Consider the following 27310-nt stretch of genomic DNA (forward strand, 5'->3'; position numbering starts at 1 on the left):
GTAACGTGTTTGCCTCGCATTCGCGTGGCAAGAGATCGATCCCCGCCCAGGGCCGTGAGTTTAAGCTGTTTACTGGGGAGGGCTACTGCTGTGGTAGGGCACCACAGTGGGGGGTTGGGCTTGCCCGGCTGACGTTCTGGTGAGCATCTATTCTGATGGAACTGGAACTGAAACCAGACACCTTTAAGACACCTTTAATTTATTCATCTATTTATCCCACTCTGGTAACAGTACACCCCTTCTTGACAGTGTCCCACGCCTTAGGAAGTTGTTATTTGATGTTTACACTGAAGTACTACAGACATAGATTAACTGTAAGTGCATCTCATTAATGAATTATTAACGAAGACTCCATATCCAAATAATTTATAAACGAGGCTGATATTATATACCAAGAGAGAGAGAGAGAGAGAGAGAGAGAGAGAGAGAGAGGGAGAGAGAGAGAGAGAGAACTCCATATTCAAATAATTTATGAGGCTGACATTCTATACCAAAATGTAAATCAAAATGAGAGAGAGAGAGATGAGGAGAGGAGAGAGAGAGAGAGAGAGCTCCATATTCAAATAATTCATATACGACACTGACATTATAACCCAAAAATCTAAATCAAAATGGAGAGAGAGAGAAAGAGAGAGAGAGAGAGAGGAGAGAGAGAGAGAGAGAGAATAGAGAGAGAGAGAGAGAGAGATCCATATTCAACACAATTTATAAGAGGCTAACAAATACCAAAAATCTAAATCAAAATGAGAGAGAGAGAGAGAGAGAGAGAGAGAGAGATGAGAGAGAGAGAGAGAGAACTCTAAAGTGAAGTGACACTTCAACGCCCCTATAAAGCAGAACCCTCGAGTTCCACTTAATTATTTCAGGGTTCCTTGGACACAGAAAGAAATTAAAAAAAAAAAATGGCTTGTCTTCACGGAGTAGCTTCAGCCCAGAGGCTCTTGAAGAGCGTCACCCTATCTCAAACGGCACATCACTAGCTGAGGAGGAGGAGGAGGAGGAGGGAAGGGGAGGAGGAGGAGGAGGAGGAGAGGGGGGGGGGGGGTTAGACGACGAGTTAGACACAGCATCAACAGCAGAGGAGAGAAACCAACTTCACTGTCGAGATGTTTGAAATGGCTTCAAGAGAATCTCCTCTCACATTCCAGGACATTACGTCGGATGGAAAACTGAGTCTTACAAACGCCGAGAAATAATTGCCATCTCTTTTGAGCTATTCTTTTTAGCTAACGAGGGGCATTTAAATTCATTATTCAAAGCTCCGTTCCGCCACATGAATCGCAAACTGATTTCTGACAATTACATATATCTTTATCACAGCGTTAAGAATCCTTTTATTACTTTCCTCACTCATTTTATCATAAACAATTCTAAATTAGCAAATATTCACTTTAGAGAAGATATTTGACTTTACCATCTGCTGCAATAACTCAATAAATATGATAATGATATATTACAGTACATTGGTCAATGAGATAACAATAAGAATGTATCGTTGCCTATATTTTATAATACATAAAACTGGAGACACTATATATAAATAAAGTCGGGATAGATAAACAACAACAACAACAACAATAATAATAATAATAATAATAATAATAATAATAATAGCCAAGCCATCTAACACTATAAGCAAACATTAGGAAAAAAATATATAATTTTACTTTATCCATATTCAACTGTGGGGCCAGATCTAGTTATAATAATTAGAAAAATGAAGCTTATTGAAAGTGTAAGAAAATGTCCCGAGAGAGAGAGAGAGAGAGAGAGAGAGAGAGGAGAGAGAGAGAGAGAGAGAGAGAGAGAGAGAGAGAAAGATTATAAACACATGTAAGTTCATGTAAACGGATTCACATTATCGTAAACAACATGGATAGAAATCAAATTTGCATGCAAAACGGTAGTAAAGAAAACCCACATAGCAAAAAGACACTTGCAAGAAAGACATTGAAGACATAAATCATACACATTGCTTCATCTGTTTTCAAAGGTGAAAAAAATATAGATAAAATAAATTAACGTAAAGTAACTCATCTAATGCTAAATATTTACAATATATGCTCATTTCATATATGTTCCTTTGCTTGAAGGTACACTTGAGTACACCATTTTACCTTATTTACCTTCCCCTTTTTTTTTTTAGTTTTTAGTTTATATAGGAAAGATACAGGGATAGATACACAGAAATAGACAAATATATAGATGGATAAATAAAGTAAAGGATCAGCTAAGCTTGGGTAATACGTGTTTTTTTTCTTCCCAAAAGACTCTTAACCTCTAGCAGGTTTCTCGTATACACGACTAATTGACATTAATTAGCATTCTTTTGAAGAGATATTTAAGTGACATCTTCTCTCTCTCTCTCTCTCTCTCTCTCTCTCTCTCTCTCTCTCTCTCTCTCTCTCTCTCTCTCTCTCTCTCTCTCTCTCTAAAATATTATATACATACATACCGTAAATACACATACACTTACTCTCTTTCTCTCTCTAAAATTATATCATATACATACATACATACACACAAACTCTCTCTCTCTCTCTCTCTCTCTCGCTCTCTCTCTCTCTCTCTCCCAGTTGAATTATATATACATACATACATACAGGCAAACACATTATATATACAAACATACATACAAGCAGACTTATATATAGTGTATATATGTATATATATATATATATATATATATGTGTGTGTGTGTGTGTGTGTGTGTGTGTGTGTGTATCTGCGGCCTCGCGCAATAAATACGAATAAAACATGTATTGACATTACTTCAACTCTACCATCTCCTCAGGATGAAGATGTTCCAGCAGGAAGATTAGATAGCGTCCGACTTTATATGCCCTCTCCTTACAAACCCCTTCACTTCAAAAACCTGTCATTAAGATTTTTTTTAAATAAAAGAAAAACTCATAAAAAGGAATTGTCGGGGAAAACCTAGATTGTCGAATGGACATTGGTCATTACCTCCGCCAACGAATATGGAAGGGGGTTATGTTTTCGCACCCTTTTGTGTCTGTTTGTGTGTGTTTGTTTGTGAACAGCTTCCTGGCCAAAATTTTAATCGTAGTGTAATGAAACTTGCAAGGATTAACTGTTATGAAAAAAGCTGGAGATTAGTAAATTTTTGGAAGGTCAAGTTCAAAGGTCAAGGTCACGGTCAAGCAAAATGTCCAATTCACATAATTAGCCATGAGCTAGGACATCGCTGTTATAGAGACTTCAAACTTTGTTCATATTTGAGTGTATGAAAATTCAGGCCAATTAATAAATGTTACGGTCAAAGGTCAAGGTCCAGGGCAAGCAAAAGGTCGAGAAATAATCTGACGCGGCGGAGGTCTGCGCTCTAGTGAGTGCCCCTCTAGTTTGTTTATTTTATAGAAAAGGAATTACACATAGAGTACGGATCTCTATCGATATCTAACCCAACCACTTTAAAGGTCAAACAGTAAGAATTCAGTTTCAATGCAAGAACACAATGAAAAAATATCATTCTCATATTATCCTTTGAATAACCTTCCCTATTTAAAACTGCCAATGGTTTTTTCCCTGTTGGAGCCCTTGGGCTTATAGCATACTTTTCCAACAAGGGCTGTAGCTTAGTAAGTAATAATAATAAATATAATAATAATAATAATAACAATAATAATAATAATAACAATAATACTAATAATAATATTAATAATAATAATAATAATAATAATAATAATAAGAAGAAGAAGAAGAAGAAGAAGAAGAAGAAGAAGAAGAAGAAGAAGAAGAAGAAGAAGAAGAAAAAGAAGAAGAAGAAAATAAGGCATAAATAGGATGAAATTGCTCCTTTTGAAGTGGAGAAGTAAATAAAAAAAATGCTGATCAAGAACATGAAAATATAAAAAAGGACGCCACATAAAAGCATGAAGTGTGAGGCCTTTCCAAGCTCCTAATATTCAAGATGCCAGATAACTCCTAAACAATCAATCCAAGATCCTAATAATGCCATAACAACGTCACTTCTAATAGGAAGGAAAGGAAAGATGGCCATCATAATAATTAAATTAACATTCTTTCAAATAAAGTCAGTAATACTCAAGTGCCGTATGTGGATGAGATCATGATGAGTGGTAGAAGGAGATGGTTTGGGCATGCTATTCGCATTCCCCAGAAGACACAACAAGAGCTGGAGGACCCAGGCCTACATGGCTGAGGAATATGAAGCGCTATATGGGAGATGATGAATGGAGAAGTGTTTATTTAAAAGCTCAAGATAGAGATGACTGGCGAAATCTAACCGAGGCCCTTTGCATGAATAGGCGTGGGAGGAGATGATGACCATGAATACAATTGAACCTAAGAAGGGGTCCTTCAACACGACTGAAGACCTGACATAAAATCACAAAACTGAGGCAACAAACTCATACTAAATGACGGTTGACTTTATCTTCTCCCTCTAGCTGAAAATACTGTTTATACATTATCAAATCCAAACATACTATAGGCAATTCTTTTTAGTGAGTCAGATTTGCACCGACTCGCAGGGGTGCCCTTTTAACTCTGAAAAGTTTCCTGACCGCTGATTGGTTGGGCAAGATAATTGTAACCAATCAGAGAGCAGGAAACGTTTTCCGAGATAAAAGGGCACCGCTGCGAGTCGGTGCAAATGCGCCTCATTAAAAACAATTGAGTATAGACAAATTAGATCAAAATGCAGAATAACTTCAATTTGTGGTTATTCAAAATGTCAACATAAAATGACCCAAGTAACGTAAGGAAAATCGGCTTGGTTTTTTATCCAACAGTGTCACCTTAGCTTAAAGAAAAAGTGATATTGGGAATAAATCTTTATGCAAATCATAGCACAGAAGAGACGGAAACAATGAGTGTTCCAAAAAAATGTGGTCGTTCCATACATATATATCTTTTATTCCTTGAAAATAGAAATAAAATTTCCAGGTTTCTACACGGTAGTGAGTTTACCATTTGATGAGCTTAAAAGATAAAATATGTTTTTTTAAAATGTAAAGACGTAAAAAAAAAAAATATTATTTTCAGTAACAACTAAGACCGATATCTTTTCCAGCTAAAGACCCCTTGTTGATAACAGAGGCGAGTTGAATTAGGCGACTTCGTTTAACAAGATAACGAGCTTATATACAAACAGTTGAGAGCAACAATGGCACAAAAAATTTAAAGAATCTTAAACATGCAATGAAAAGCTTTCATTAAATCTATAACGACAAGGAATCGAACATCAGATAAAAATGTTTGCTAAACATTGAGAGAGAGAGAGAGAGAGAGAGAGAGAGAGAGAGAGAGAGAGAGAGAGAGAGAGAGAGAGAGAGAGAGATAAAAAACAATAGCATTACAAGTGCGGCACACCCCCTTACAATTAAATCTATAACGACAATGAATCGAACATCACATAAAAATGTTTGCTAAACATTGAGAGAGAGAGAGAGAGAGAGAGAGAGAGAGAGAGAGAGAGAGAGAGAGAGAGAGAGAGAGAGATGTCAAGGCAATATCTTAAGGATAACATATCATGGTCTACATCTAAACTGACAATTCATTATATCCTACGTATATTTTTCTACCGAAGGATGTAAATACATAATTCCCCAAACCTCTTCCAAACCTATGCTTACAATAAAAAACTACCCGTATAAACATCTTAAAAGGCATTTTCTAACATAAGTTAGAGTTTTTCTTTCTTGTTGTTTTTATCTAAAACTAGCCCCCTGGCGGCTGTTCGGCCAACTGACACACGTCCCAGTAAACACAATTACATGACGTAAGCATCAACTGCATGATATCATCCTCGCCTTCACTCGTATGACATCTCCCTGACGCATAGCGCTCACAGAGATAAAAAACGAGAGATAAAAACAAAAGGAAATAAAAACCCCTTTTTCTTATTCGCATTCCGTACAGATGAGTCAACGAATATGATAAGTATGCATGCCTTATATTACACGGAATATCATCTTGAGATGCTTAATATTAATTCTGCATATGTTAAGTTTCAAAAATTGAATTAGGGCGGTATTTAGTGAACATTCTTATCAAATAACGCATAGCCTAAGCAAAGATTATGAGTCTGAACTGTAATAGTGGGGCAATGGAGATTTTATATATATATATATATATATATATATATATATTATATATATTATATATATATATTTATATAAATATATATATATATATATATATATATATATATATATATTTATATAAATATATATATATATATATATATATATATATATATATATATATATATATATATATATATATATATATATATATATATATACGGTCATTATAAAATCAAATTGAATATTGACAAACAATTAATACCATAACAAATTAAACTGAGAAATTAGTGACAAAATAATTGTAACTATAATAATAGCGATAAAGAATTCAATGTTAAAGTTAGCGATAATAATTACAATTACAAAAAATACAGTAACTATATTTTAGATTTTCATATCATAGATTAATAAACACTAATTTCACAGACAGAAATGACCACCATTTAAATAACACATCTATAAATCAAGTTTGAAAATCCACCAGCTGCAATAATGTATACAAATCACACGAAAAAAGGAATTATGCCACTAAACTCTCTTCCCCTCTCTCGCTAACGATCATCATAGCTAATTCCTAACTAATTCCTAACTAATTCCTATTTTTATTTGCATAGTTAGCCATGTCATCTCAGAAACTCATTAGACCTTCTAGGATGATAACGAACGTGGATCAAAAGGAATTTCATTATGCAAAGCAGATTATTCTACCTAGACGTTTGGGATAATGTTCCCTATCTCTCACTCGTATTCATATTTACACAAGGCTTATACGTGTTTCTCTGCTACTGCTAGTATTATTATTATTATTATTATTATTATTATTATTATTATTATTATTATTATTATTATTATTATTATTATTATTACAAGCTAAGCTACAACCCTAGTTGGAAAACCAGGATGTTAAGCTACAACCCTAGTTGGAAAAGCAGAATGCTAGGCTACAACCCTAGTTAGAAAACGCAGGAAGCTAGGCTACAACCCTAGTTGGAAAACCAGGATGCTAAGCTACAACCCAAGTTAGAAAAGCAGGAAGCTAAGCTACAACCCTAGTTAGAAAATGCAGGAAGCTAAGCTACAACTCTAGTTGGAAAACCAGGATGCTAAGCTACAACCCTAGTTGGAAAAGCAGGAAGCTAGGCTAAAACCCTAGTTGGAAAACCAGGAAGCTAAGCTACAACCCTAGTTAGAAAAGCAGGATGCTAAGCTACAACCCTAGTTGGAAAAGCAGAATGCTAGGCTACAACCCTAGTTAGAAAACGCAGGAAGCTAGGGTACAATCCTAGTTGGAAAAAAACAGGAAGCTAAGCTACAACCCTAGTTAGAAAACGCAGGAAGCTAAGCTACAACTCTAGTTGGAAAACCAGGATGCTAAGCTACAACCCAAGTTAGAAAAGCAGGAAGCTAGGCTAAAACCCTAGTTGGAAAACCAGGAAGCTAAGCTACAACCCTAGTTAGAAAAGCAGGAAGTTAAGCTACAACCCTAGAAGGAAAACCAGGATGCTAAGCTACAACCCAAGTTAGAAAACCAGGATGCTAAGCTACAACCCTAGTTGGAAAACCAGGATGCTAAGCTACAACCCTAGTTAGAAAAGCAGGAAGCTAGGCTACAACCCAAGTTAGAAAAGCAGGAAGCTAAGCTACAACCCTAGTTGGAAAAGCAGAATGCTAGGCTACAACCCTAGTTAGAAAACCAGGATGCTAAGCTACAACCCTAGTTAGAAAAGCAGGAAGCTAAGCTACAACCCAAGTTAGAAAAGCAGGATGCTAAGCTACAACCCTAGTTGGAAAAGCAGAATGCTAGACTACAACCCTAGTTAGAAAACGCAGGAAGCTAGGCTACAACCCTAGTTGGAAAACCAGGATGCTAAGCTACAACCCAAGTTAGAAAAGCAGGATGCTAAGCTACAACCCTAGTTGGAAAACCAGGATGCTAAGCTACAACCCTAGTTAGAAAAACAGGAGGCTAAGCTACAACCCAAGTTAGAAAAGCAGGAAGCTAAGCTACAACCCTAGTTGGAAAAGCAGAATGCTAGACTACAACCCTAGTTAGAAAACGCAGGAAGCTAGGCTACAACCCTAGTTGGAAAACCAGGATGCTAAGCTACAACCCAAGTTAGAAAAGCAGGATGCTAAGCTACAACCCTAGTTGGAAAACCAGGATGCTAAGCTACAACCCTTGTTAGAAATCAGGAAGCTAAGCTACAACCCAAGTTAGAAAAGCAGGAAGCTAAGCTACAACCCTAGTTGGAAAAGCAGAATGCTAGGCTACAACCCTAGTTAGAAAACCAGGATGCTAAGCTACAACCCTAGAAGGAAAACCAGGATGCTAAGCTACAACCCAAGTTAGAAAAGCAGGAAGCTAAGCTACAACCCTAGTTGGAAAACCAGGATGCTAAGCTACAACCCTAGAAGGAAAACCAGGATGCTAAGCTACAACCCAAGTTAGAAAAGCAGGATGCTAAGCTACAACCCTAGTTGGAAAACCAGGATGCTAAGCTACAACCCTAGTTAGAAAAACAGGAAGCTAAGCTACAACCCAAGTTAGAAAAGCAGGAAGCTAAGCTACAACCCTAGTTGGAAAAGCAGAATGCTAGACTACAACCCTAGTTAGAAAACGCAGGAAGCTAGGCTACAACCCTAGTTGGAAAACCAGGATGCTAAGCTACAACCCAAGTTAGAAAAGCAGGATGCTAAGCTACAACCCTAGTTGGAAAACCAGGATGCTAAGCTACAACCCTTGTTAGAAATCAGGAAGCTAAGCTACAACCCAAGTTAGAAAAGCAGGAAGCTAAGCTACAACCCTAGTTGGAAAAGCAGAATGCTAGGCTACAACCCTAGTTAGAAAACCAGGATGCTAAGCTACAACCCTAGAAGGAAAACCAGGATGCTAAGCTACAACCCAAGTTAGAAAAGCAGGATGCTAAGCTACAAGCCCAATTGGAAAACCAGGATGCTAAGCTACAACCCTAGTTGGAAAAGCAGAATGCTAAGCTACAACCCAAGTTAGAAAAGCGGGATGCTAAGCTACAACCCTAGTTGGAAAACCAGGATGCTAAGCTACAACCCAAGTTAGAAAAGCAGGATGCTAAGCTACAACCCTAGTTGGAAAACCAGGATGCTAAGCTACAACCCTTGTTAGAAATCAGGAAGCTAAGCTACAACCCAAGTTAGAAAAGCAGGAAGCTAAGCTACAACCCTAGTTGGAAAAGCAGAATGCTAGGCTACAACCCTAGTTAGAAAATCAGGATGCTAAGCTACAACCCTAGTTGGAAAACCAGGATGCTAAGCTACAACCCTAGAAGGAAAACCAGGATGCTAAGCTACAACCCTAGTTAGAAAACCAGGATGCTAAGCTACAACCCTAGTTAGAAAACCAGGATGCTAAGCTACAACCCTAGAAGGAAAACCAGGATGCTAAGCTACAACCCAAGTTAGAAAAGCAGGATGCTAAGCTACAAGCCCAATTGGAAAACCAGGATGCTAAGCTACAACCCTAGTTGGAAAAGCAGAATGCTAAGCTACAACCCAAGTTAGAAAAGCGGGATGCTAAGCTACAACCCTAGTTGGAAAACCAGGATGCTAAGCTACAACCCAAGTTAGAAAAGCGGGATGCTAAGCTACAACCCTAGTTGGAAAACCAGGATGCTAAGCTACAACCCTTGTTAGAAATCAGGAAGCTAAGCTACAACCCAAGTTAGAAAAGCAGGAAGCTAAGCTACAACCCTAGTTGGAAAAGCAGAATGCTAGACTACAACCCTAGTTAGAAAACGCAGGAAGCTAGGCTACAACCCTAGTTGGAAAACCAGGATGCTAAGCTACAACCCAAGTTAGAAAAGAAGGATGCTAAGCTACAACCCTAGTTGGAAAACCAGGATGCTAAGCTACAACCCTTGTTAGAAATCAGGAAGCTAAGCTACAACCCAAGTTAGAAAAGCAGGAAGCTAAGCTACAACCCTAGTTGGAAAAGCAGAATGCTAGGCTACAACCCTAGTTAGAAAACCAGGATGCTAAGCTACAACCCTAGAAGGAAAACCAGGATGCTAAGCTACAACCCAAGTTAGAAAAGCAGGATGCTAAGCTACAAGCCCAATTGGAAAACCAGGATGCTAAGCTACAACCCTAGTTGGAAAAGCAGAATGCTAAGCTACAACCCAAGTTAGAAAAGCGGGATGCTAAGCTACAACCCTAGTTGGAAAACCAGGATGCTAAGCTACAACCCAAGTTAGAAAAGCAGGATGCTAAGCTACAACCCTAGTTGGAAAACCAGGATGCTAAGCTACAACCCTTGTTAGAAATCAGGAAGCTAAGCTACAACCCAAGTTAGAAAAGCAGGAAGCTAAGCTACAACCCTAGTTGGAAAAGCAGAATGCTAGGCTACAACCCTAGTTAGAAAACCAGGATGCTAAGCTACAACCCTAGTTGGAAAACCAGGATGCTAAGCTACAACCCTAGAAGGAAAACCAGGATGCTAAGCTACAACCCTAGTTAGAAAACCAGGATGCTAAGCTACAACCCTAGTTAGAAAACCAGGATGCTAAGCTACAACCCTAGAAGGAAAACCAGGATGCTAAGCTACAACCCAAGTTAGAAAAGCAGGATGCTAAGCTACAAGCCCAATTGGAAAACCAGGATGCTAAGCTACAACCCTAGTTGGAAAAGCAGAATGCTAAGCTACAACCCAAGTTAGAAAAGCGGGATGCTAAGCTACAACCCTAGTTGGAAAACCAGGATGCTAAGCTACAACCCAAGTTAGAAAAGCGGGATGCTAAGCTACAACCCTAGTTGGAAAACCAGGATGCTAAGCTACAACCCTTGTTAGAAATCAGGAAGCTAAGCTACAACCCAAGTTAGAAAAGCAGGAAGCTAAGCTACAACCCTAGTTGGAAAAGCAGAATGCTAGACTACAACCCTAGTTAGAAAACGCAGGAAGCTAGGCTACAACCCTAGTTGGAAAACCAGGATGCTAAGCTACAACCCAAGTTAGAAAAGCAGGATGCTAAGCTACAACCCTAGTTGGAAAACCAGGATGCTAAGCTACAACCCAAGTTAGAAAACCAGGATGCTAAGCTACAACCCTAGTTGGAAAACCAGGATGCTAAGCTACAACCCTTGTTAGAAATCAGGAAGCTAAGCTACAACCCAAGTTAGAAAAGCAGGAAGCTAAGCTACAACCCTAGTTGGAAAAGCAGAATGCTAGGCTACAACCCTAGTTAGAAAACCAGGATGCTAAGCTACAACCCTAGAAGGAAAACCAGGATGCTAAGCTACAACCCAAGTTAGAAAAGCAGGATGCTAAGCTACAAGCCCAATTGGAAAACCAGGATGCTAAGCTACAACCCTAGTTGGAAAAGCAGAATGCTAAGCTACAACCCAAGTTAGAAAAGCGGGATGCTAAGCTACAACCCTAGTTGGAAAACCAGGATGCTAAGCTACAACCCAAGTTAGAAAAGCAGGAAGCTAAGCTACAACCCTAGTTGGAAAAGCAGAATGCTAAGCTACAACCCAAGTTAGAAAAGCAGGATGCTAAGCTACAAGCCCAATTGGAAAACCAGGATGCTAAGCTACAACCCTAGTTGGAAAAGCAGAATGCTAAGCTACAACCCAAGTTAGAAAAGCAGGATGCTAAGCTACAACCCTAGTTGGAAAACCAGGATGCTAAGCTACAACCCTAGAAGGAAAACCAGGATGCTAAGCTACAACCCAAGTTAGAAAAGCAGGATGCTAAGCTACAAGCCCAATTGGAAAACCAGGATGCTAAGCTACAACCCTAGTTGGAAAAGCAGAATGCTAAGCTACAACCCAAGTTAGAAAAGCGGGATGCTAAGCTACAACCCTAGTTGGAAAACCAGGATGCTAAGCTACAACCCAAGTTAGAAAAGCGGGATGCTAAGCTACAACCCTAGTTGGAAAACCAGGATGCTAAGCTACAACCCTTGTTAGAAATCAGGAAGCTAAGCTACAACCCAAGTTAGAAAAGCAGGAAGCTAAGCTACAACCCTAGTTGGAAAAGCAGAATGCTAGACTACAACCCTAGTTAGAAAACGCAGGAAGCTAGGCTACAACCCTAGTTGGAAAACCAGGATGCTAAGCTACAACCCAAGTTAGAAAAGCAGGATGCTAAGCTACAACCCTAGTTGGAAAACCAGGATGCTAAGCTACAACCCAAGTTAGAAAACCAGGATGCTAAGCTACAACCCTAGTTGGAAAACCAGGATGCTAAGCTACAACCCTTGTTAGAAATCAGGAAGCTAAGCTACAACCCAAGTTAGAAAAGCAGGAAGCTAAGCTACAACCCTAGTTGGAAAAGCAGAATGCTAGGCTACAACCCTAGTTAGAAAACCAGGATGCTAAGCTACAACCCTAGAAGGAAAACCAGGATGCTAAGCTACAACCCAAGTTAGAAAAGCAGGATGCTAAGCTACAAGCCCAATTGGAAAACCAGGATGCTAAGCTACAACCCTAGTTGGAAAAGCAGAATGCTAAGCTACAACCCAAGTTAGAAAAGCAGGATGCTAAGCTACAACCCTAGTTGGAAAACCAGGATGCTAAGCTACAACCCTAGAAGGAAAACCAGGATGCTAAGCTACAACCCAAGTTAGAAAAGCAGGATGCTAAGCTACAAGCCCAATTGGAAAACCAGGATGCTAAGCTACAACCCTAGTTGGAAAAGCAGAATGCTAAGCTACAACCCAAGTTAGAAAAGCAGGATGCTAAGCTACAACCCTAGTTGGAAAAGCAGAATGCTAAGCTACAACCCAAGTTAGAAAAGCAGGATGCTAAGCTACAACCCTAGTTGGAAAACCAGGATGCTAAGCTACAACCCTAGAAGGAAAACCAGGATGCTAAGCTACAACCCAAGTTAGAAAAGCAGGATGCTAAGCTACAACCCTAGTTGGAAAACCAGGATGCTAAGCTACAACCCTTGTTAGAAATCAGGAAGCTAAGCTACAACCCAAGTTAGAAAAGCAGGAAGCTAAGCTACAACCCTAGTTGGAAAAGCAGAATGCTAGGCTACAACCCTAGTTAGAAAACCAGGATGCTAAGCTACAACCCTAGAAGGAAAACCAGGATGCTAAGCTACAACCCAAGTTAGAAAAGCAGGATGCTAAGCTACAAGCCCAATTGGAAAACCAGGATGCTAAGCTACAACCCTAGTTGGAAAAGCAGAATGCTAAGCTACAACCCAAGTTAGAAAAGCAGGATGCTAAGCTACAACCCTAGTTGGAAAACCAGGATGCTAAGCTACAACCCTAGAAGGAAAACCAGGATGCTAAGCTACAACCCAAGTTAGAAAAGCAGGATGCTAAGCTACAAGCCCAATTGGAAAACCAGGATGCTAAGCTACAACCCTAGTTGGAAAAGCAGAATGCTAAGCTACAACCCAAGTTAGAAAAGCGGGATGCTAAGCTACAACCCTAGTTGGAAAACCAGGATGCTAAGCTACAACCCTAGTTGGAAAAGCAGAATGCTAAGCTACAACCCAAGTTAGAAAAGCGGGATGCTAAGCTACAACCCTAGTTGGAAAACCAGGATGCTAAGCTACAACCCTAGTTAGAAAAGCAGAATGCTAAGCTACAACCCAAGTTAGAAAAGCGGGATGCTAAGCTACAACCCTAGTTGGAAAAGCAGAATGCTAAGCTACAACCCAAGTTAGAAAAGCGGGATGCTAAGCTACAACCCTAGTTGGAAAAGCAGAATGCTAAGCTACAACCCAAGTTAGAAAAGCGGGATGCTAAGCTACAACCCTAGTTGGAAAACCAGGATGCTAAGCTACAACCCTAGTTGGAAAAGCAGAATGCTAAGCTACAACCCAAGTTAGAAAAGCGGGATGCTAAGCTACAACCCTAGTTGGAAAACCAGGATGCTAAGCTACAACCCTAGTTGGAAAAGCAGAATGCTAAGCTACAACCCAAGTTAGAAAAGCGGGATGCTAAGCTACAACCCTAGTTGGAAAAGCAGAATGCTAAGCTACAACCCAAGTTAGAAAAGCGGGATGCTAAGCTACAACCCTAGTTGGAAAACCAGGATGCTAAGCTACAACCCTAGTTGGAAAACCAGGATGCTAAGCTACAACCCTAGTTAGAAAACGCAGGAAGCTAAGCTACAACCCTAGTTGGTGAAGCAGAATGCTAAGCTACAACCCAAGTTAGAAAAGCAGGAAGCTAAGCTACAACCCTAGTTGGAAAAGCAGAATGCTAAGCTACAACCCAAGTTAGAAAACCAGGATGCTAAGCTACAACCCAAGTTAGAAAAGCGGGATGCTAAGCTACAACCCTAGTTGGAAAACCAGGATGCTAAGCTACAACCCTAGTTAGAAAACGCAGGAAGCTAAGCTACAACCCTAGTTGGCGAAGCAGAATGCTAAGCTACAACCCAAGTTAGAAAAGCAGGAAGCTAAGCTACAACCCTAGTTGACTCTAGTTGGAAAAGCAGTAAGCTAAGCTACAACCCTAGTTAGAAAACGTAGGAAGCTAAGCAACAATCCTAGTTGGCAAAGCAGGAAGCTATGCTACAACCCTAGTTGGAAAAGCAGGAAGCTAAGCTACAACCCTAGTTGGAAAAGCAGGATGCTATAAGTCCCAGGGCTCCAACAGGGAGAAATAGCCTAGTAAGGAAAAGAAATAGGGAAATAAATCAACCACAAGTAATGGACAATCAAAATAAAATATTTTAAGAACAGTAATAACATTAAATTAGATATTTCATATATAAACTATAAATACTTCAAATAACCAGAGGAATAGAAATAAGATAGAATAGTGTGCCAGAGTGTAACCCGTTTAAAAATGACCAATACTTATTCAGTATCACGTACTATATAGTAAACATTTGTAGAGCACGAAAATGAGCCAAGAATGAATTGTGAAAAGAATAGTGCTTACAGATATTCATCTTTGATAATCAAAAGCAACTGCAGAAAGTAGTGCAAGATTGAAAGCAATGAAAACTTGGGAAACATTGTTATATTTTGTATCTTTATCATCATCACGATGTAATTTAATTGTACGACTTACATTGGTGCCTAGATAGCATTTTTAGTCGTTTTTTTCTTGAAAAAAAAAAATAGCAAATAATTTCTATCTTTTGTCTCCTTGTAAAAGTTGTTAAGCTTTCATTTTAAACTAATCTTGTTAACATTTCATTTGAAACTAATGTTTTTAACATTTCATTTGAAACGAATCTTGTAAACATTTCATTTGAAACTAATCTTGTTAACTTTTCATTTGAAACTAATCGTCATCTACAAAAAGTAAACAAATAACATTTTAATGAAGATGAAAAATGGGGTCAAGGCAGCAAATAAAAAGAACTAAGAAAAAACTGAAATAAAGATTAAAACACTAAATAACGGTAACGTGGCATTTAATGTCCTGTGGAGCTATAAAAATAGTATACAAAAATACGAAAATAACTAAAGGAACTAAAACCCATTAAATGCCGTAAATATCGCATTTAAAGTACCGAGGAATTATAGAATTACGAACAAAGACCAAAAAGACTCTTAAAATAAATTAAATGTCGGGTATTTTTAATTAAACAACCTCAGAGAGAGAGAGAGAGAGGAAAAAAAAAGCATAAACAGCACAAGCTTTGTTGGAGTTACTTCCCTACAGTGAACCATAATTATCGATACTTACAAGTATACATATACATACATATATACAGTATATATATATATATACATATATATATATATATATATATATATACAAATTATATCTATATCTATATATACATATATATATATACAGTATATGTATATATATACATAAATTATATCTAAATCTACATATATACATACATACATACATGCATACATGATATATATATATATATATATATATATATATATATATACATATATATAACTGATATATGTGTTTGTATAAATGCTGTAGCCTACATGTTCATAAAAATCTATATATGAATATATAATAAATACATACACACACACCCATATATATATATATATATATATATATATATATATATATACATATATATAACTGATATATGTGTTTGTATAAATGCTGTAGCCTACATGTTCATAAAAATCTATATATGAATATATAATAAATACATACACACACACCCATATATATATATATATATATATATATATATATATATATATATATATATATATATATATACACACAGTATATATGAATAGATAATGTGTATATACATACATACATAAACCCATATAATATATATGCACTATTTATTCACACTAAACTAGAAGCCAATAACCATTTCCCGAAGCACCCACCATCAACTGACCTCTACGAAGCAATTGCTTTAGTCATTTGAACGCGAAATGACCGTAATATCCACAACACAAAAACCAAAGCTCATTTGCATAATAAGCATATCAACCCTATTCTACATATCATTATGACCCCGTCCAAAAATACATGGTGGTACCTAAACACATAATGTCATCATCATTTGATCACGAGAGAGAGAGAGAGAGAGAGAGAGAGAGAGAGAGAGAGAGAGAGAGAGAGAGGGTGGACTTCCTTTAATCTAGTGTATGTTTAGACACCTTCACTACTACTACTACTGCTACTACAAAAGAGAGAGAGAGAGAGAGAGAGAGAGAGAGAGAGAGAGAGAGAGAGAGAGAGAGATAAAATGGACTTCCTCCAATCGTGTGTGTTGAGACACCTTCACTACGAGAGGAGAGAGAGAGAGAGAGAGAGAGAGAGAGAGAGAGAGAGAGAGAGAGAGAGAGATTGATTTGAGGTTTTTAGGCATCCTGACATCTGAGGTCATTGACGAGAGAGAGAGAGAGAGAGAGAGAGAGAGAGAGAGAGAGGGTGGACTTCCTCCAATCTAGTGTATGTTCAGGCACCTTCACTATGAATTTGAGCATAATGTTGAACATAATGTTTATTTATATCTTTGAAAATGTTGGAGCAAAATTTATTTAGCCATGTTCGCTGAGACCATTTCACTCCAGAAATCGATTGGTAGTATCAATTGGCTATTTCATGAGCCGATCTTAAACCACTACGTTTTGTCAAGAAATTTAAGAGGCCTTAGGTGAACCTCTGTAATCTTACCAACCTAAATAGATGAAACCTCATTAAGATGTAGAAGAGAAGAATCTGTAATAACATACTGCTCAATAAACTGTATCTTAATATACTATATATTCCTACGCGAAAAAAAAAAAAATAAATATAATTTCAGAAGCGAGATTCATAGAGCTTAAGGGATGTAAACAAAGCCAGTTCAATTAACCTGAATGTTAAGAAAATAGAAGGCTTGGCGTACATGACAAATTGAAGTTGTGAGAGAGAGAGAGAGAGAGAGAGAGAGAGAGAGAGAGAGAGAGAGAGAGAGAGAGAGAGAGAGAGAGACTCCAAGGTGCCAGGGTTCTTGGGTAATTCCTATTAACAGCACTACTGTTTCAACTCCCATTACATGAGGTGATATGGATCCCATTGTTTTCTTTTTTATGGCTGATCACTAGGATGAATTACTTATCTTGATGCTTTCAATAATTACTAGGCCACCACTGTAAATATAATCCAATGAAAAAAAAATGGATGGTTTTTTTAATTATGATTCAAAATTTTAAAACACAAGGAACTTTATTTCATGAATAAATTCAATAAAGAACCCAGAAGCTTATGTCTGAAAGCATGCCTAACATGTTTTGTTAAAGTTGTTATAGTTTATATAGGAAATATGTATTCTAATGTTGTTAATATTGTTACCGTTCTTAAAATATTTCATTTTTCCTTGTTTCCTTTCCTCACTAGGCTATTCTCCCTATTGGGGACTTTGGGCATATGGCATATCCTGCATTCTCAATAAGGGTTGTTGCTTATCTAGTAATAATAATAATAATAATAATAATAATAATAATAATAATAATAATAATAATAATAATAATAATACAAAATATCTGATGTATAATACTAAATCAATTTATACAATACGCAAATAAAAATCAGCCTCCGATACCATTCCACGACCGAAATAAACAGTCGAGTAAACAAGATGCTATAAAACGGGGGGGAGAAGGAATCAACAAAAACAATGAACACAATCTCCATTATCGTCATTTCCTATAACCCTAAGCTAACTAAATACACTTACATGCCAACAATGTTTCCCTTGAGCGACATCAGTACAAGAGAAGGCCTCTTAATCGGAAGGACGCCTGATTTAGAACCCTTGCCGTCCATGCAGATGTTCAAGACTACTGGTAGCATCCATCGTTTACCTATTCTGGTACCATTTATTTCCATCTCTTGAGCCATATAATATTTACATTCGGCAACTTCGTTGCGATGGTTTATGTTTTCATAGGTGTGTATTTTGTAGTGTATGTTCAGACACATTCACTACTACTACTACTACTACTACTACTACTACTACTACTACTACGAGAGAGAGAGAGAGAGAGAGAGAGAGAGAGAGAGAGAGAGAGAGAGAGAGAGAGAGAGAGAGGTGGATTTTCTCCAATTTAAAGTCGCACAACTCAAAAACTATTTGACCGAATCGCATGAAATTTGGTGAGATGATTGGCCATGGTCCAAGGACAATTTGATTAGATTTTGTGAGTGATTGGATCAAAGATCAAGGTCAAGGTAACAAAAAGGTCAAAGATCAAGGTAAGAAAAAAGGTCAAAAACGTCTTTTTGCTATATCGTGGTCAACTTTTATCCGATTTGCATGAACCTAGTGACAAAATGTGGTTAATTCAATTGTCTATCTTGTAATGTGGCGTTGGCGAAGGTATGCACTCTACCGAGGGCACAGTCTAGTGTCTCGTGTTTTTCAAGTACCGAATTAATTTACTCTTCTTAAACTTGAAAAGGCCAAAAACCTCCTTTAGCTTTACCGTGGTCAATTTGTATCTAATTTGCATGAGCCTAGTTCCAAAATGTGCATAATTCAGTAGCCTATCTTGTTATGGGGCGTTGGCGAAGGTATGCGCTCTACAGAGGGCCCATTCTAGCCAAAATGTGCACAATCAAATTCCCTATCTTGTTATTTGGCGTTGGCGAAGGTATGCGCTCTACAGAGAGCCCATTCTAGCCAAAATGTGCACAATCAAATTCCCTATCTTGTTATTTGGCGTTGGCGAAGGTATGCGCTCTACAGAGAGCCCATTCTAGCCAAAATGTGCACAATTAAATTCCCTATCCTGTTATTTGGCGTTGGCGAAGGTATGCGCTCTACAGAGAGGCCATTCTAGCCAAAATGTGCACAATTAAATTCCCTATCCTGTTATTTGGCGTTGGCGAAGGTATGCGCTCTACAGAGAGGCCATTCTAGCCAAAATGTGCACAATTAAATTCCCTATCCTGTTATTTGGCGTTGGCGAAGGTATGCGCTCTACAGAGAGGCCATTCTAGCCAAAATGTGCACAATTAAATTCCCTATCCTGTTATTTGGCGTTGGCGAAGGTATGCGCTCTACAGAGAGGCCATTCTAGCCAAAATGTGCACAATTAAATTCCCTATCCTGTTATTTGGCGTTGGCGAAGGTATGCGCTCTACAGAGAGGCCATTCTAGCCAAAATGTGCACAATTAAATTCCCTATCCTGTTATTTGGCGTTGGCGAAGGTATGCGCTCTACAGAGAGCCCATTCTAGCCAAAATGTGCACAATTAAATTCCCTATCCTGTTATTTGGCGTTGGCGAAGGTATGCGCTCTACAGAGAGCCCATTCTAGCCAAAATGTGCACAATTAAATTCCCTATCCTGTTATTTGGCGTTGGCGAAGGTATGCGCTCTACAGAGAGCCCATTCTAGCCAAAATGTGCACAATTAAATTCCCTATCCTGTTATTTGGCGTTGGCGAAGGTATGCGCTCTACAGAGAGCCCATTCTAGCCAAAATGTGCACAATTAAATTCCCTATCCTGTTATTTGGCGTTGGCGAAGGTATGCGCTCTAAAGAGAGCCCATTCTAGCCAAAATGTGCACAATTAAATTCCCTATCCTGTTATTTGGCGTTGGCGAAGGTATGCGCTCTACAGAGAGCCCATTCTAGCCAAAATGTGCACAATTAAATTCCCTATCCTGTTATTTGGCGTTGGCGAAGGTATGCGCTCTACAGAGAGCCCATTCTAGCCAAAATGTGCACAATTAAATTCCCTATCCTGTTATTTGGCGTTGGCGAAGGTATGCGCTCTACAGAGAGCCCATTCTAGCCAAAATGTGCACAATTAAATTCCCTATCTTGTTATTTGGCGTTGGCGAAGGTATGCGCTCTACAGAGAGCCCATTCTAGCCAAAATGTGCACAATTAAATTCCCTATCTTGTTATTTGGCGTTGGCGAAGGTATGCGCTCTACAGAGAGCCCATTCTAGCCAAAATGTGCACAATTAAATTCCCTATCTTGTTATTTGGCGTTGGCGAAGGTATGCGCTCTACAGAGAGCCCATTCTAGCCAAAATGTGCACAATTAAATTCCCTATCTTGTTATCTGGCGTTGGCGAATGTATGCGCTCTACAGAGAGCCCATTCTACCCAAAATGTGCACAATTAAATTCCCTATCTTGTTATTTGGCGTTGGCGAAGGTATGCGCTCTACAGAGAGCCCATTCTACCCAAAATGTGCACAATTAAATTCCCTATCTTGTTATCTGGCGTTGGCGAAGGTATGCGCTCTACAGAGAGCCCATTCTACCCAAAATGTGCACAATTAAATTCCCTATCTCGTTATTTGGCGTTGGCGAAGGTATGCGCTCTACAGAGAGCCCATTCTACCCAAAATGTGCACAATTAAATTCCCTATCTTGTTATCTGGCGTTGGCGAAGGTATGCGCTCTACAGAGAGCCCATTCTAGCCAAAATGTGCACAATTAAATTCCCTATCTTGTTATTTGGCGTTGGCGAAGGTATGCGCTCTACAGAGAGCCCATTCTAGCCAAAATGTGCACAATTAAATTCCCTATCTTGTTATCTGGCGTTGGCGAAGGTATGCGCTCTACAGAGAGCCCATTCTAGCCAAAATGTGCACAATTAAATTCCCTATCTTGTTATTTGGCGTTGGCGAAGGTATGCGCTCTACAGAGAGCCCATTCTAGCCAAAATGTGCACAATTAAATTCCCTATCTTGTTATTTGGCGTTGGCGAAGGTATGCGCTCTACAGAGAGCCCATTCTAGCCAAAATGTGCACAATTAAATTCCCTATCTTGTTATCTGGCGTTGGCGAAGGTATGCGCTCTACAGAGAGCCCATTCTACCCAAAATGTGCATAATTAAATTGCCTTTCTAGTGTCCCATGTTTTACTCTTCGTAAACATGGATGAAACGAACACTTTCTGATATCTCAAAACGAAACGATTTCCCAGTGTGACACACGGTCTGGTGACCAGCTCGATTTGTATTGCTATTGTCGTCTCCGAGAGCGTCTTGGTATCTGTGATGTCCAATAGACTAACGACTGATCCCGCGAAAATACCGGTTTTCATTTCCGTTTCCTCATTGTCTGCGGGAGATTTTGTTTGCTCTGGGAAGAGAAATTGGTTTGTTATTCTCAATAGATCGTTCGCTTTACCATCAGAATTCCCTTTCTTTTTTTTTACACATTCATAGGTCCCTTCTTTTAACGACTCGTTTATACAAATATTTATGCTATTCTATAAAATATCTTATATAAAAAAAAAATTAAGAGCCAAATTTCTCTCTTAAGACAACCCCAATTTCAAAACAATGTAAAACAGAACAGTAAAAAAATATATCACCAATTAAAAACCCAGAAATTATTTAGCAATTGCTAATTTCCAATAGTTCAGGTGAAACAACATAAAGTCAGGGAATGTAAACAGCCAGCAGACTCTCTCTCTCTCTCTCTCTCTCTCTCTCTCTCTCTCTCTCTCTCTCTCTCTCTCTCTCTCTCTCTCTCTCTCTCTCTCTCCAAGACCAGCATCAGGTATCTTGGCACTGGTTTTGAGAAAGAAAAATAAACCTTATGCGTGGTACAGCATGCGGGAGGTTGGATAACTCCCTCTCTCTCTCTCTCTCTCTCTCTCTCTCTCTCTCTCTCTCTCTCTCTCTCTCTCTCTCTCTCTACTTAATTTAATTGTCCAATATCATAACTTAGTACCGTCAGAGATATATTAAAAATATTGGCATTACTACGATTAAATGTAATATCCACAGACTCTCTCTCTCTCTCTCTCTCTCTCTCTCTCTCTCTCTCTCTCTCTACTTAATCTAACTGTCCAATATCATAACTTAGTACCGTCAGAGAAATATTAAAAGTATTATCATTACTACGATTAGAATATGTAATATTCACAGACACTCGGTTGCAGTATTCAGATCTCTCTCTCTCTCTCTCTCTCTCTCTCTCTCTCTCTCTCTCTCTCTCCTCCCCTTGGACAAGATGAAATGACAACCTCATACGACCTCAGTCACGTTAAGAGAATCCACTTAAACACATTTTAGGTCATGTTCTGTCTGTTGAGTTTGATGCATTTTACTCGACTTGCAGAAATTCATCTTCATGCTTCCATTCTTTTATGTCTTCTCTCAATGTGAATACGCATTTTAGTGTAATATCTGTACTATAGTTAAAGTGAATTTGGTAGTTATTCTTAATTATTTGAAATTTATATTTATTTTCTTTAATCTGGCCTCTATTTTGTTTCGGATTACTCTACGTTACACAAAACAATTACACAAAAATGAACATACATACATTGTAAGGACATATATACAGTATATATATATATATATATATATATATATTATATATATATATATATATAATATATATATATATATATATATGCACATAAATTATGTAGATAATATATTAAACACATATATATGCTTATGCAATGTACATAGGCATGTATGTGTATATATTAAAAGCAGTACAATAGTGACACTTCTGATAACGGAAAATATATTTCTAATTTTTTTCATTGATTAATAAGTAAATTACAAACTTTAGCCATTCATATAGATTTTTACTATGTCATCAAGATATGCATTCAAGAGAGAGCACATTAAGGGAGAATTTTTTTTTTGGAAATTACCACGTATGTCAAAAAAAAAAAGAAAAAAAAGGTATATTGATGTATAAAAACATACGCCAATGAAAATCCAGAATATAAAGGCGACTTGGATTACCTACAACAGATTAGGTAATCAAAAGTATTCGGGTCAAATATAATCCTCGAAGAATTATTTTTCGCGAAAGGTCAAAAGTGAAATGAACTTGGAAGCCGGGGTAAAGCAGATCAACACATCAAGGTTCACCATGCACACACACACACACACACACACACACACACACACACACACACACACAAAAAAAATTGGAATAAAATGTTGTCTGGCATTTACCGTTTTATAAACAGATATATTGACGTTAAGGAGTGATATTACGGTCACCAACCCGTAAGAGGTCAAGATTACGGTCGCCTGTATTTCTGAAAATACGGCTGAGAACCGTATATTTTCCACCGAGAATTTTCTATTAAAATTACGATTTTTTAGTGTGTAGCTGTTTCTTCAGATCTCATACGTAATAGTTCACGCGATTTGTTGAAATTTCTAGCGTTCCTGCTTATTAGCTCTATGCAAGTGAAGATTTTATTACTACCCTGAGTCCTCTCTTTAGTATTCCTCTTTGGAAAGACAAAAAAGCTATCGTTAATTTACCTTTATTTATTAATTTACTTGTTTATTCGCTGTTTTCCTCTCTTCTCCCTTGTTGTCTTTCTTTTTTATAGATGATTTGAAACAACAATAATAAGAATAATAATGGTAATCTAGCATTAATTTACCTTTATTTATTAATTTACTTGCTTATTCGCTGTTTCCTCCTCTGTTCCCTTTTTGTCTTTTTTTTTTATAGATGATTTGAAACAACAATAATAAGAATAAGAATGGAAATCTTGCTTTAATTTAGCCCTTATTTATTAATTTACTTGTTTATTTACTTTTTTCGCTGTTTCCTCCTCTTCTCCATTTTTGTCTCTTTATTTTGTGGATGCTTTGAAACAACAACGACAATAAAAACATTTACAAATCAATGTTTCCCCATTCACCTCTTCCTCGTGAATAACATACTTTCTTTTCGTTTGTCATTTGCCAATTCATGGAAATACAATTTTTCGAAAAGCTGTCGAAGATACGAATTTTAATACTTGGTAACAACATACGGGACCCTTCTATTTCTATTGGAAAAGTCCACTGCCTGGCGATCGCCGGGCTGGAGTTCGAGTCCCGCTTAAGTTCGATAGTTTTCTTGTAGTGTCTTCAACCTTACTATCCTTTTTGAGCTAAGGATGGAGGCTTTGGGAGAGCCTATAGGTATACCTGCTGAGTCATCACCAGCTATTATCTGGCACTCCCGGGTCCTAGCTTGGATGGAGAGGGGGCTTGGCCACTCATCATATGAATATATGATCCTTCTAGGGCATTGGCTTGCTACCTATAGTCCATTTCTTTTAGCGAGGCAGATTAACACCGACTCGCAGCGGTGCCCTGTTAGCTCGGAAAAGTTTCCTGATCGCTGATTGGTTAGAATTATCTAGTCCAACCAATCAGCGATGAGGAAACTTTTCCGAGCTAAAAGAGCACCGCTGCGAGTCGGTCCAAATATGCCTCGCTAAAAAAAAATTGACTATAGGGTATTGTAACTGTCCCTAGCCTCTGCCATTCATGAGCGGCCTTTAAACCTTTAAAGGGCCCATACAAGATTCATCTGCAGCAAATTCTCCGTTTAAGCAACCGGCGGCATACAAATGATATACCGAAGACCAAGGTCTATAGATATAGACCTTGCCGAAGACGATACTGGTAACACTGTGGTATAAAAAACACGTAAAACACCAAAGAAGCTAAAGTTACCGAGGACTGAGTTGGTCGATGGAACGGGTACAGAGAACAGTGGAGGTGGAAAATCGGGGAAGAAGGTGGGGTGGAAGGTGGGAGGTGGGCTGGAAGGAAGGAGATAGAAGGTGGTGGGTAAAAGGTGGGGTAGATAGATTTGGGGTGGAAGGTGATGGGGTTGAAGGTGAGGGATAGAAGGAGGGGGTTGAAGGTGGGGGTGGAAAGTGGGGTAGAAGGTGGAAGGGTGAAAGGTGGGGGGTAGACAGTGGGATGTGGAAGGTAAGGTGGAAGCTGGGACTGGAAGGTAGAAGGTGGAGTAAAAGGTGGGGTGGATAGTGGGTAGAAGGTGGTGGGGTGGAAGGGGGGGGGGGGGGTGGAAGGTGGGTGTTGGAAGGTGGTGGGGTGGAAAAGTGGGGTTGGAAGGTGGGTGGGATTGGAAGGTGGGGGTGGAAAGTGGTGTAGAAGGTAGAAGGGTGAAAAGTGGGGAGCGGAAGGTAAGGTGGAAGCTCGGACTGGAAGGTAGAAGGTGGGGTAAAAGGTGAGGTGGATGGTGCGTAGAAGGTGGTTGGGTGGAAGGTGGGGAGGGAAGGTGGATGTTGGAAGGTGGTGGTGGTGGAAGGTGGGGTTGGAAGGTGGTTAGGGTGGAAGGTGGGGTTGGAAGGTGGTGGGGTGGAAGGTGGGGGTGGGGAAAGCGGGTGCTGAAAGGTGGGAGATATAAGGTGTGGGGTGGAAGGTGAGGGAGGAAGGTGGGGTAGAATGTGGTGGTGGAAGGTGGGGGTGAAAGGAGGGATAGAATGAGAAGATGGAAGGTGGAGTAGGAGGGGAGTGGTGGAAACTGTGCAAGGAAGATGAGTCGTGGGAAATGCGGGGTGGAAGGTGGGTGTTGGAAGATAGGGGGTAGAAACTGTGACAGGAAGGTGGGTGGTGGGAGGTGGGGGATGGAAGGTGGGTTGGGTGGAGAGGAGCAGGAGTAAATGTGCAAGGCATACTTCAGGCGGTTCATGAATTTCCAAGGTGACTAATTTGTGGAAAATTAACAAATTGCTCAAGGCGAGAGAGAGTAAAACAACTTGAGGTTATGACACGAATATCATATATCTTAGGACGATGAATTTCCTAAGAAGGAAAATTGGAGCTTCAATAAACACAGCCTGGAATAAATGTTATCGAGGTTCACCAACTCGTAAAATAAGGGTAAAAATTCCAGTCGCCCTTATTTTATTGAAATACGGCTGAGAACAGTATATTTTTACGAAGAATTTCCGAGTAAAAAAAAAAAAAAAAAAAAAAAAAAAAAAAAAACCAGTGCAAGACTCCCAATGAAAAGCTAACAAGACATTTTAAAATATACATCTTGAAGAAGTAACACCGATGCATCTGTTTGTGAAATTACACTAAATTAATACACGCAGGAATATAATTTATTTCACAATTAACAGATAAGCGTATTTACAAAGAATGTCTGCATAAACATCCATAATAGTCAGTTTCTCTTTGCATAACCCTTTGGTAAAATAGAAGAGTTCAAATATCATGGACCTTCATCATCATAAAACGAATTCGTTAAAAGGCCAAATTTACTGTGTCTGCTTCAAGTTTAATTAATTAATATTAATCAATACATTATTTTTGCATAAGGTTCAACCTTAAGCGGAGGTTTAACAAATATGTAATGACAACAAATGCAACCGTTTCTAGTTCACTGCATTCTGCAGGACAAAGGCCTCAGACATGTAACTTCATATCTGGCGTTTAGCCAGTTTTCATAACACCGTGGTCTATATGGATTGGTGATGGTGGGAGATTTTCGTCTGATGGCTCAAAGCAAACCAACCTAGTGTATATATATACGTATATATATATATATATATATATATATATATATACATCAAAAGCCAGCAGGATATAATAAAATGCTAAAATGCCTCAGTACCTAACGGGTTCGTGCATCTGAATACACTTCTTCAGGTACTGAAACATTTTACTATTTCCTACTGGCTTTTACTGTATATCAAGTCACGTGATCCTTGTGACAGTAAAGCATATACATATACATACATACATACACACACACACACACACACACATATATATATATATATATATATATTATATATATATTATATACACACACAAATGTGTGTACCTACTAGCAATACCCTGGGTAACTCCCAAGAAGTCTAACAATTTGTAAACCGCCTACCTTTACAAAGCTTTTCCTAATAAAGACAATTCGGTAGATAATTAAATTCTTACTTCTACCATAAGCACAGCCAAATCAAATTAATTATTAGAATTAAAAAAAAAAAACCTTATGGCTCACGCAAGCATTCGGTAGTCTCTGCTCTCACCGACTCTTCTTATTTCATAATGATGTTTCTTTGCCATATCTGATATACATGATATT

At 38.5% G+C, this 27310-nt stretch overlaps 2 protein-coding genes across 2 annotated transcripts in view; both read right to left on the reverse strand.

Moving 5' to 3' along the window:
• LOC137643766 (uncharacterized) overlaps nucleotides 1-27310 on the reverse strand; it is a 472299-nt gene that overhangs the window by 221446 nt on the left and 223543 nt on the right. The gene's annotated exons all lie outside the window — the stretch shown is intronic.
• LOC137643768 (uncharacterized) lies at nucleotides 24794-25906 on the reverse strand. Its single transcript, XM_068376457.1, has one exon. It carries the CDS (start codon nucleotides 25904-25906, stop codon nucleotides 24794-24796), a length of 1113 nt encoding a protein of 370 aa, XP_068232558.1.

This window comes from Palaemon carinicauda, chromosome 7 (genome assembly GCF_036898095.1).
Source record: "Palaemon carinicauda isolate YSFRI2023 chromosome 7, ASM3689809v2, whole genome shotgun sequence".
In the NCBI taxonomy this organism is placed as follows: domain Eukaryota; kingdom Metazoa; phylum Arthropoda; class Malacostraca; order Decapoda; family Palaemonidae; genus Palaemon; species Palaemon carinicauda.

Coding starts and splice junctions, on each gene's coding strand:
- LOC137643768 (XM_068376457.1), bottom strand. CDS start 25,906: ATGAACCGCCTGAAGTATGCCTTGCACATTTACTCCTGCTCCTCTCCA.